General features: G+C 42.4%; 1 protein-coding gene across 1 annotated transcript; it reads left to right on the top strand.

Moving 5' to 3' along the window:
• The first annotated feature begins 2,502 nt into the window (after positions 1-2,502).
• On the top strand, positions 2,503-9,734 carry LOC146567788 (uncharacterized). The gene is made up of 14 exons (XM_085285701.1): positions 2,503-2,643; positions 3,236-3,441; positions 3,625-3,768; positions 4,341-4,479; positions 4,559-5,186; positions 5,530-5,671; positions 5,796-5,939; positions 6,022-6,084; positions 6,322-6,380; positions 7,402-7,592; positions 7,679-8,079; positions 8,353-8,452; positions 8,636-8,831; positions 8,924-9,734. Exons 1-14 carry the CDS (start codon positions 2,521-2,523, stop codon positions 9,064-9,066), a joined length of 2,679 nt encoding a protein of 892 aa, XP_085141827.1. The 5' UTR covers positions 2,503-2,520; the 3' UTR covers positions 9,067-9,734.
• Positions 9,735-11,011: the final 1,277 nt, after the last annotated feature.

Below are 11,011 nucleotides of genomic sequence, written 5' to 3' on the forward strand. Positions count from 1 at the left end.
AAGCAGGACACATTCACATAAGACACAGACCTTCAAAGTAAAACAGGAAGTATAACACAGAGACGCACACTTGACTCGGTGCAGACAGCAACTAAGAAACACAGAGACATAAACCATAAGGCAGAGGACTCTAAGAACCAAAATACACAGGGAAATACTCAGCTTGGAACACAAGGAACTAGACTCGAGGGAGTAACGAAAGACCAACCATGAGAACATAATTCACAATACAGAGTGACAGAAAACACGAGAAACTCAAACATGCAAAGACACAGACGTACACTGAACAGAGTGTACATCTGTACAAAATACAAGAATCACAAAGACCTAAAAACGCTGGGTCAGGAGACCCAGGACCCTGACAGTCTGTCGGCTCAGATATTTGAAGTTCACACTTCAAACATTCTTCAAGCATTTTCACCTGAAAATATGTTAAAAGTTATTTTGTGACCCAGAAAGAGAAATAAGAGTGATATTAAAACTAAGTCGCTGCCGCCATTGTTGGAAACTGGAATTGGCTGGGCCGCGCTATGAATTCTGCAATATGGTTTTTCAATTTTGTTGTCCAGGTGGAAATTCGGGAGAATGGTGGCTCCGGGAGGGTTGGCATGTATGGTTGTGGCAACATCACTAACCTTGTCAAAAACCTCAGAGTAAATCACATCACAGAATATGAGGCGCGTATGTTGAGGCGAACTGAAGAGGAGGACAGGGACAGGTGCTGCTAGGGCGAGACAGACGTCTCTCACGGAGTCCTTTAGTGCTGCAGGCAGGCAACGTGTTCAAATAATGCACAACTTCAGATTTTTATTTCTATATGATGAACTCTGCATTATTACGTGATAAGAACAAGAAACAAGAGAGACGATCAGCTGATCATTGATCAGTTTCATGATTGAAGTAGCAACAGGAGAGGGAGGGGAGAGAATGAGAGAAGAGGCAGCTGTGCAGCAAAGACTGAATAACTCCAGCTTTGTGTCTTTTTCATTGTAGCTGAAGTCTGGGACGAATCGCGTTCCTTTCCCCCTCAATACGGATGTGTTGTAATTGGTCCAGCCCCGAGTTGATCGTGACCAACTGGCTAATCCACCACCTTTCATTGTTTATACCGTTACAAAGACAAACAAACATAAAAATGAAAAATCATCATCGGCCCACCGGGCAAATGTCCGGTATGCCCATCGGCAGGTCCAGCTATGCGGTCAGCTGGTGGGTAACAGGCATCTCCGAAAATGTCAGAGCACTTATGCAAATATGTGATGTCTTGATGAATCGAGCAGATACTTGAAGTTTACGCAGCACCATTCTTGCATGAAAATATCTTTAAAGTTTATTTTGTGACACAGAAAGAGTTATATTTCAAACTCCGCCACTCTGTGTTCCTCCGCCACTGCCTCATTTCATCATTTCGAGCTGATTGGAGACCAGAACAGCCAATCAGATAATTTTGCATCCAGGTCTGTGATTGGCTGGTTTTGTGGCACAAATATAACAGTGTAGAGAAAGAGTTGAGCGCGCACGGGCAGAAATGTTGAGAGCGCGAGCAACACATTGCGAGAGCAAATGAAAAACTGAGCGAGAGGGGCTGCTGTTGTGTGTGGATAATAGCAAACACTGAAATACATTTTTTTGCATGCAGCAATGAATTTTTTTCACTCAAATTTAGCTTTTCTTCGCTCAAAATAAATTTCTCCTCAAAATACAACACTTGTACCTGCAAACTTTTTTTACGTGCGCTCAGAATAGTGGCACAAAAATAACGCCATACGGCTCTAAGAGCCGTTTCGTTTGCGACCGACACATCACTAATAAGGACGCGTCATAGCCTGTCAACGACGTTGATTAGCTGCGTATATATGAATGTGAATCACATTATTGGCTGGACTATGGGATAAGGTGGCATCGTTCTAATCCCATACAGGAGCAGCCAGTCACTTACTGACTAACACTGCAAAACAGAATTGTTAAAGTTTTAATGTTAATTTCAATTCAGGTTAGATTTTTTTTCTGTGCGCAGAGACCTGCCAGCAGCTTAGAGGGAACATTGCTGAGAACACATATGTATTTAACTTTACATCGTCAAACGAAAGGAGAACATTCAAACTATGCAGAAGGACTCTGCCCAGATTCATGTACTGTGATCATTGTGGAAATTCTCTACATAGGAAATTCTGTAGTGTTAGAACAGATGTATTTGTGCTGTACTGAAACCTGGTGTCATGTGAAACTATCACATGGATTAAACTGGTTTTCAGGCGTAACCCTGTGTTTACAAGATAACAATAACACGGTCTGTGTGCCAGGAATCAGATAAGTTAGGTTTCATTTACTCATTTACAGTATATATATGTTTTTAAACAGGTGTGTTTTCCTGCTCAGACCAGTTTTGCAGCTCCTATTGTTCTCTCACATAGCGTGCATGCCACTAGACTTGGCAGGACTGTGCCCTGCTTCGTATATAAAGATGCTGCAGGTGGATGTGAGCAGCATCTCTGGAGACAGAGGTGGGTTTGGAGGATCATGGCGTCCACTCTGATGCTCCTGCTTCAGCTGCTCCTGGTCTCACTGGTGTCTGCTTCTCATTTTTTTGGGGGAACCACGACCTACACCTACAAAGGAAGAAACCCTGATGGCTCATTTAATGTGAGATACACAACGTTTAACTGTACTTAATAATAATGACAGATAATAAGTGAAGCTGTGACAGAACAGGAATCTCCTCTTTTCACACTGATTATTCTGACTTTTATTTCCTTCTGTGCACAGGTCTGATTATTCTGATAGAAGAAACAGAAAATGAAGTTAAAAATGTAAAAGGTGTCGCTTCTTAACTTATCCATATATCTTGAAACACATTATTATTTTTAAACGCACGAGTGCACACATGTTGTCTTTTATAAAAGTTTAAACAAATAGTTAACTTTAAAAAAAAAACTGAATAAAACTAATAAAAGTCCGTTGTCACATAGTTGTTACTGAAAGATGCTCCTCAAAAATGTATTATTTATTAGTAGTAGTATTGGTAGTTGTAGTAGTATGTCTCACTTTCTTCACCTCTAAATCCAGAGTGCCTTGACTAATCAATGGCTGCAGACGTGGCTTCCATGACCTACACTTGTTATTGATTGTGTTAAAATTGTGATCACATGATCAAACACAGATACAGAACCTTCTTCTTGCAGATAACATGGAGTGACAAACTAAAATCTGACTGAGTTGCTTGTATGTTTTAAAGGTGGAAATTCGGGACAGAGACACCTATGATGGATGTTACTACTCCCTCTACTGGTATTGTTCCAGTGGATACTGTGGCTACACCTCCAGAAGTCAGAGAGGCAGACTGGACAGCAGCACCAGTGCTCCACTCTATAACAGACAATGGTGTGAAACTGAAACCGTCACCACGCGGGTCGTCCCGAGCAACAGACCTTTTGAAATGCGGTGAGCATTTTTCATTTTAAGTATGAAGATACTGTTGATGTGCTTCATTGTGTGTAATTATTGGTTATTAATTTTTATTAATTATTATTCATCTAAAGCCACCACAGTCATTAAATCTGTCTGATATTATGATAAAACAAGAGCTTGGTGGGTGGATGACTTTGTTATTTCTAAACAAACCAGGGCAGCCAGCTGCTGCTGGATCCCCACACGGACCTATTACTGGAGCCATTATTGGTACTTGAACACTCTTGTGGATTTAGGAGAAAGATCCGACACTGGAAAACCAAACAGAGCACCAGAAGTTGCCATCCTACCTTTCCTCAGGTAAGCTTCCTGAAGTTTGATTTCTCTCACTGGGCCCACGTCCTCATTTCAGATTTGACAGCATTTTTAGTAGATAAAGGCGAAAACATGAGCTGAGCTGCGGTTTGGGGAAGGCCTCGAAGGGGACTGGTGGCGGCTACCAGGCCTGGCAGATCCCCGTGTACTAAGCAGAAGTGAAGAATGGAAAGAATTGAAAGAATTAAAAAAGGAGAGGTAGGGTGGGGCACAAAAACAAACATGCATTAGAACTGGAAGGGGTGTGTTTGGAGGCGAGGTCCAGCTCCTGAAATTCAGATAATTTATCTCCAATTAAACTATGAGCCTCTAAACAGCAGAATTTGAAAATGTCATCATGTGGCAAAACCTGCTTCTCTGAAAAAGGAAAACAAGAAGTTCTTGTTTTTTATCAACTAGCAGACAAATTAATTTTAGTTTTCATTCTATTGTCTACATATTTTTCTTTCTACCTTCTTGATCAGTTTTACAAGATAATACAAGATAATCATACCAGTGAATGGTTCATGTTACTGTATGAGACACTGAGAGAGACTTTGTTAATGTGTTTATTAAAGAGTTCCTGAAAACTGCCCACGGACATACAAGCTGATGTCCTTTGATCCTGATGGAGACAAAGTCAGATGCAGATATGGAAATCCAGGAAGTGCAGAGTGCTACGGCTGCACCCAACATTCAGGCTTCCACTTACACCAGGTTAGCTGATGTTCTAATGCACTGTACAATAACTCACTTGTGGTTTTTCCCTTTTAACTCCAAAATGTCCCACTGTCAGGACTCCTGCACGTTACATTACCAATACACTAATGCTGACCCGTTAGTGAATGCATTTGAGTTGGTGGTGGAGGATTTCCCACAAGGACACATCAGTCTGAGATACTCCGATGGATCCCAGTCCTCCAGGTCTCCTCTGTCTGCAAGAAGGAAACGATCTGCCGCCATGTATCCAACAACTACATACCCCCCCACTACCACATCATGGTGGTGGTGGACAACTACAGCCGCTCCTACTACAACTACAGCTGCACCCACTACAACTACAACAGCCGCTCCTACTACAACTACAGCTGCACCCACAACAACTACAGCCGCTCCTACTACAACTACAGCCGTTCCTACTACAACTACAGCCGCACCCACTACAACTACAACAGCCGCTCCTACTACAACTACAGCTGCACCCACAACAACTACAGCCGCTCCTACTACAACTACAGCCGCACCCACTACAACTACAACAGCCGCTCCTACTACAACTACAGCCGCTCCTACTACAACTACAGCTGCCCCCACTACAACTACAACAGCCCGCACTACCACACCATGGTGGTGGACTATGGGCAGACCGCTGCAGGCGACCTCTCCTCCCCTCAGTAAACTACCGTTGCAGTTCTCTTTCGTTGGTAAGGCCCATTGTTGTCTCAGTGTTTGATGATGTGATGATGCAGCACACTCCGCTCTGCTCCGTTCTCAGCATGTTGCTGCTTTCATGACTCTGCACATGAAGACAGTGGTAACTGTGGTAGAAACAGCTGATTGCAGCAGACCTATTTACTCATGTGACCCACAGTTTATCTTAAAAACTTAATATTAGTTTTACCTGTTTGCACTGAATTCTTCAGCAGCCCAAGAACCAAACTCCACTTCACGTGTTTGTTTAAAGCCTTAAACTTTTGCTATGCAGACAGCTGCTTCTTCCTGTTTGGTAATGGATGCTTATTTGTTACTACTCTAACTGTACTCCAGTGGATCCACCTGCTCCTTCATGCCAGGAGGGACTATACTTGCCCCAGTTTGTGCACCCAACACCTGCACACGGACAGCGCATTCATGCAGAGGTCAACAAAGAGGTGGAGATCAGAATCAAAGCACAGGCTTCATATGCAGCGTGAGTGAGACAAAGCTTGATTAAGGAGGCCTGATGGCAGCGAAGCATTATTATCACTTCAGCAGGAAAGCTCAGCTCAGCATTAATGAGCTAATCCTTGTTTCCTTCTGTGGTTTTCTTACAGAATACAAGATATCATCATGAGCGGGCCAATGAATATGACCCAGCACAGAACCACACATAATGAGTTTGTGCTTCGGTGGACGCCGTTCTCCAGCGATCTGGGAGATTATTTCCCAGTGTGCTTTGCTGTTGAATCGGCGACAGGGTTAGCCTCGGTTTCATTCCTTTAAACACAGAAATAGTTTGGGAGAGCAAAGTCATGATTGGACTCTTTGTGGGTTTTTCAGGTCAGCAGTTACCAGTTTTCCAGGCAATACCCACTCTCATAACCACGGCACCCCGACTTCACAGTAAGTGACTTTTTGTTGTTTTTAGTGCTTTAAAAAAATGGATTTTCTGTCTAGGTGTGAGAAGTTTAAATAAATGTGCTTTTGGAATAAATAATGCCACTATGAACAAATTATAAAATGAAGCTCTCCTCATTTGACCTTAAGCTTTACAATTTCAAGAGTATTTGAAGAAATAATAAAAAGGAAAATTATTTAAGTCACACATTAAGTCAACTTATCATCGTTCTGTCTCTTCAGGTCCGGCGTCTATCAGTCCGAGATGAGGTGTGTCATCTTGAAAGTTGGAACAGAGGAAAGTGAGTCTAAAGTTGTCTTTGATATCAAAATTAAAAAAATAAAAAATAAATAAAAAACAAAATAAATAACTAAAAATAAAAATAGAAAATATGTCAACTTTTTGGACATATTCTCAATTTTCTATTGTCAATATTTTTTTTTTAGACTTAACTCATTCTTTTTATAGTTAATATTCTAACTTTTTGACAATTGAAGTTGGAGAATTTTGACATATTTCTGGCAACATTAAAATAAACTGAAATTGTAAATCTTTAAATCTGTTGTGTTGGATTGCATTAGGTTTAGCTTAATGAAGTGTCATGGTCTGCGAGGGCAGACCGTGTGGAGTGAGTTGAGGACCCAAGAGCAGACAGAGGCGAGGAGACAAAACTGAACTTAACAAAAAGCGAGCCTTTATTTAGGGCCAAAAACTCACGGAAAAAACAACAAGAAAGTAACTGAGGGAAAACCTGAACATATACTAGGAAACTATGACTCTTACTGAGAATTTAGACTATGACTAAACAATATACAAACTATGACAAGGGATAGGGGAGATACACAGACAACACAACGGCAAACAAAGGAAGACTGAGGACTTAAATACACACATGAGGTGATCAGGGGAAGTGGAGACACATGAGGACACAGCTGACTCGAATGAAACATAATGACAATACAGAGGAGAGCAACATTAACTACAATGAACAAAGGACACCAGACTCTTCCAAAATAAAACAGGAAACACGGAGACATAGACATGAACTTAACATAACCGACAAGAAACATGACACGTAGACGCAGGAACCAGGGAGACTGAGGACAGGGGGAGATGACAGAAACAACTAAGAAATAAGGACTAACCAGCAACCTAGAAATTAACTAGATCGAAAATGAATACAAAAATACCTAAAACTCAAACACTGGGTCACACGACCCAGTACCGTGACATGAAGAGTCCTTTGAATGGGTATCATAAGGTAAATTCTAAGTCTGTATGTTTTCTTACATCATATTTTATATGTTTTTAACTTGTTTCAGTTAAAACCAACGTGATCTGCACTGAGTCTGAAATGAGAGTAGAGGTGGAGAAATCGTCCCTCCGTGGACTCCGTGAGGATCACCTGCGTCTCAGTGAGCCCAGCAACACCCTCTGCAGCCTGGAGAGATACTCCAACAGCACTCACATCATCGGCGTCATCCCTCTCAATGCTTGTGGCACTCAGATCGAGGTAACCAGAGCTCCTTTGTATCTATTCTGTTGTTGTTGGTTTAGATATCAGAACGAGGACTGACAGAGTGATGTTTGACTCTGCAGGAGGACGAGGAACATCTCATTTTCAAGAATGAAATCACCACAGTGGATGACAGCGGAGCTCTGATCACCAGGAAACATAACCTGGAAGTAGAGTTCTACTGTCAGTACCCCAAAAAGGGGAACGTGTCACTGGGCTTCACAGCACACAGGACGATGGTGGAAGTGTTTGATAAAGGCTTCGGCACGTTCACCTACCAGTTTGAGTTTTACCCCAACAACCAGTTCAGAAGCATCATTGATCCCAGTTCGTACCCTCTGGAGTACGACGTAGGGCAGAAGATTTACATGGAGATAGATGCGTCCTCCATAGTCAACGACACCGAGATGTTTGTGGAGTCCTGCAGAGCCTCGCCGTACGACAACCCCAATTCCCAGCCAACCTACTCCATCATTGAAGACGGGTACGCATGTGCTGAAGGAAGTGAAGTGTATATTATTTAGGGCACATCAGTTACCTCAACATTTGATCATTTGGCCAAGTTTGATACAAAAACCCACCATTGGATCAATATATAAAAGAAAAGAAGGAAACCCAGAGTTTTACCAAAGTTTTCTCTTTTCTTTGATTCTGAAATGCTGTAGAAACCCTGTGATGTCTCTGCTTCTGTAGCAGCTTTGATTGTAAGACATGGAGTTACAGCAGCTGTGTCGTCTTTGTGCTCGGCTCTGATTAGGTGCCCCGTGGACCCAACTGTGATGATCCATGAGACCGACAACAAGAGACAGTTTAGATTCTGCATCGAGGCCTTCAAGTTCATCGGTTTGCACGATCAGGTAAAGAACTGTAGATATCTAGAAGCTCCAATTTCTAAAAGCACTAATAAATATGCCCAATTTGTGCTTTCTCCTTGGCTGGGATGGAGAAGCAAAGGTTTGACTGCAGCTCTGCTCTTGTTCCACTAGAGGGGGCAACTGTACGTCTGCTGATATACTGACAGTGTGTCCTGTTTCACTCAGGTATACATCAGCTGTTCAGTAATGATGTGTGAAGCAGGGAATCCCAACAGCAGGTGCTCACAGGGATGCATCAACTCAAACCATCACCACCACTCCCACCGCCGAAAGAGGGACTCTGCCATCCAGACTGCAGCGCACTTCGTTTCCCAGGGTCCTCTGCGTTTGAAGAGGTCAGCAGACACCAGCATGAGTGCAGGTATGGAAACACAAAGTGCTTCTTAACATTAGCTTCTTTGTTTGACTTTCACTAAAGTGTGAACAATGCTGAGGTTCTATTGTGGTCTTCAGGGAACAACCTGAACCTGAACCTGAACCTGGTCTTCATCGCTGGATGTCTTCTTGCTGCTGTTGCCATGATCTGTGGAGTGCTCCTGTACAGGGCCAAAATGTCAAAGGTCAAATACCAGCGTTTGGCCTCGAGTGAAAATTAAGACAGCAGTGTAATCAGAATACCAGTTCCTGCATTACTTTTCAATGAACCTCATTTTGCTGTCAGAGTTTCGGTGTTTGTGTATCTGCTCATGTTTAAATCAATCATGAATTTAATTCTTTATAATTCAGCTTCATTTGTGTAGCGTGAACTCACAACAACAGTCACCTCAATTAGCTTTATGATGTAGGGCACAGTCCCAGCTGTTACAGCTGTGTTTGTGTTTGCCAGCTTTAAGAGAAAACAGACATAAAACAGACTTTGAAAGATGAATCTTTGGATTGTTGTTCAGTCGTGCAGCTTTACAGCAGCTTTTCTTTTTATATGTTAGAGTGTGATTCACAGAAAGTGTTACTGTTGATGTGTGCTCCTCTTTCCTCATCATTTTTGCTTTGAATATCTATGGCTATCATTGGACTGGTTACTATACATCTTTGTTATTAATCAATAAAAACATACGTGTTAGTGCTTCCTCAGTCAAAGTGTTACTCTTCATCACATCATATGGCGCATATACAGTGCCTTGAAAAAGTATTCATACCCCTTGAACTTTGACACATTTTGTCACCTTACATCCACAAACTTTGATGTTTTTTATTGAGGTTTTCTGTGACAAACCAACACAAAGAGCACAAAATTGTGAAGTGGTACCAAAACGATACATGGTTTTCAAAATTTTAAGCAAATAAAAATTTGAAAAGTGTGGCGTGCAATTGCACTCAGATCCCCCTGCGTCAATATTTTCACTGCAATTCACTGCGAGTCTTTTGGGGTATGTCTCTACCAGCGTTGCAAATGTAGAGACCAAAGTTTTTGCCTATTTTTCGTTGCAAAATAGCTCAAGCTCAGCCAGATTGGATGCAGAGCGTCTGTGAATAGCAATTTTCGAGTCTTGCCACAGATGCTCAGTGGGATTTCTGGACTTTTAATGGGCCATTTTAACACATTAATATTCTTTATATTTCCACACCATGTTTCACAGTGGGAATTGTGTGTTCAGGGTGATGAGCAGTGTTACTTTCCCGCCTCATGTAGCGCTTGGCATTTAGGCTCAAAAGCTCAACTCTGGTCTTTTCTTACCAGAACATCTTCCACCTGATTGCTGTGTCCCCTTCATGGCTCCTGCCAAATTGCATGTGGCATACTTTTTCCATTTTTGGATGATGGATTGAACTAGTGATGGCCTGCTTGAAGCTTGAAGCTTCGTTCAGTGTGACTGTCCGACGGATATATTGTAGGAATGAGTTAGAGTGCAGAGTGGGATTGCAAACATGCTTACATACAAGGATAATGGTTAGAATAAGTCTCTGGGTCAGAGAGTCCCGAACATGATATTCTAAATCAACTTTGAATCACTAGAAGAACAATGGATAATAACATTAGATTATCAAGGCTAGGCAGGGAAGTGTTTTCCTTTTCTGTGTCTTACAGAGGAGGGAGCAGACACCAGACCCCTTGTGGGGGTTTGAAACAGCCGATTCCGCTTTCTTAATTCTTCGATAAGCCAGGGCCTAGCCAGCTCCAATCAGCAAGAACCCTGTTATCATGGTTCCGAATAGGTAGATATCTTCAGCGTCCTCGATCGACAGTCCCGCCAGGCACACGACCCTCCAGTTATACCACCCGTCCATCGTGTATCCGGCAGGGAAAGTACCTCCAGGACACTCGGGCTCTCCCGAGCCCAGACTTCTCATTAAGAAAAGGGTGTCAATTGCATTCAGAGACCAGTTGATCAAATCCATAATTCCTCTTTTAGGTTTTAGAGAACAGACTGTGAGAGAGTGTTCCAGGGAAAAGTACTACAAAAAAAACCCACGAGACTAGACAAGGACACAAGAGGCTAAGCAGGGAAACTAAGGGAGAGGAGGAGGAGGAGAGGAGCCAAGAGCCAGAACAGTAACAGTAGCAGAAACAGGAAAAGCACTCTCGTGACTCACCGAATTTCT

Source organism: Mchenga conophoros, linkage group LG9, assembly GCF_057382185.1.
Source record: "Mchenga conophoros isolate Kocher_MC1m ecotype Shallow Benthic linkage group LG9, M_conophoros_male_GT1.1, whole genome shotgun sequence".
NCBI lineage: Eukaryota > Metazoa > Chordata > Actinopteri > Cichliformes > Cichlidae > Mchenga > Mchenga conophoros.

Coding starts and splice junctions, on each gene's coding strand:
- LOC146567788 (XM_085285701.1), top strand. CDS start 2,521: ATGGCGTCCACTCTGATGCTCCTGCTTCAGCTGCTCCTGGTCTCACTG. Junction 3,442..3,624: donor AACAGACCTTTTGAAATGCG/GTGAGCATTTTT, acceptor TAAACAAACCAG/GGCAGCCAGCTGCTGCTGGA. Junction 5,187..5,529: donor GTTGCAGTTCTCTTTCGTTG/GTAAGGCCCATT, acceptor ACTGTACTCCAG/TGGATCCACCTGCTCCTTCA.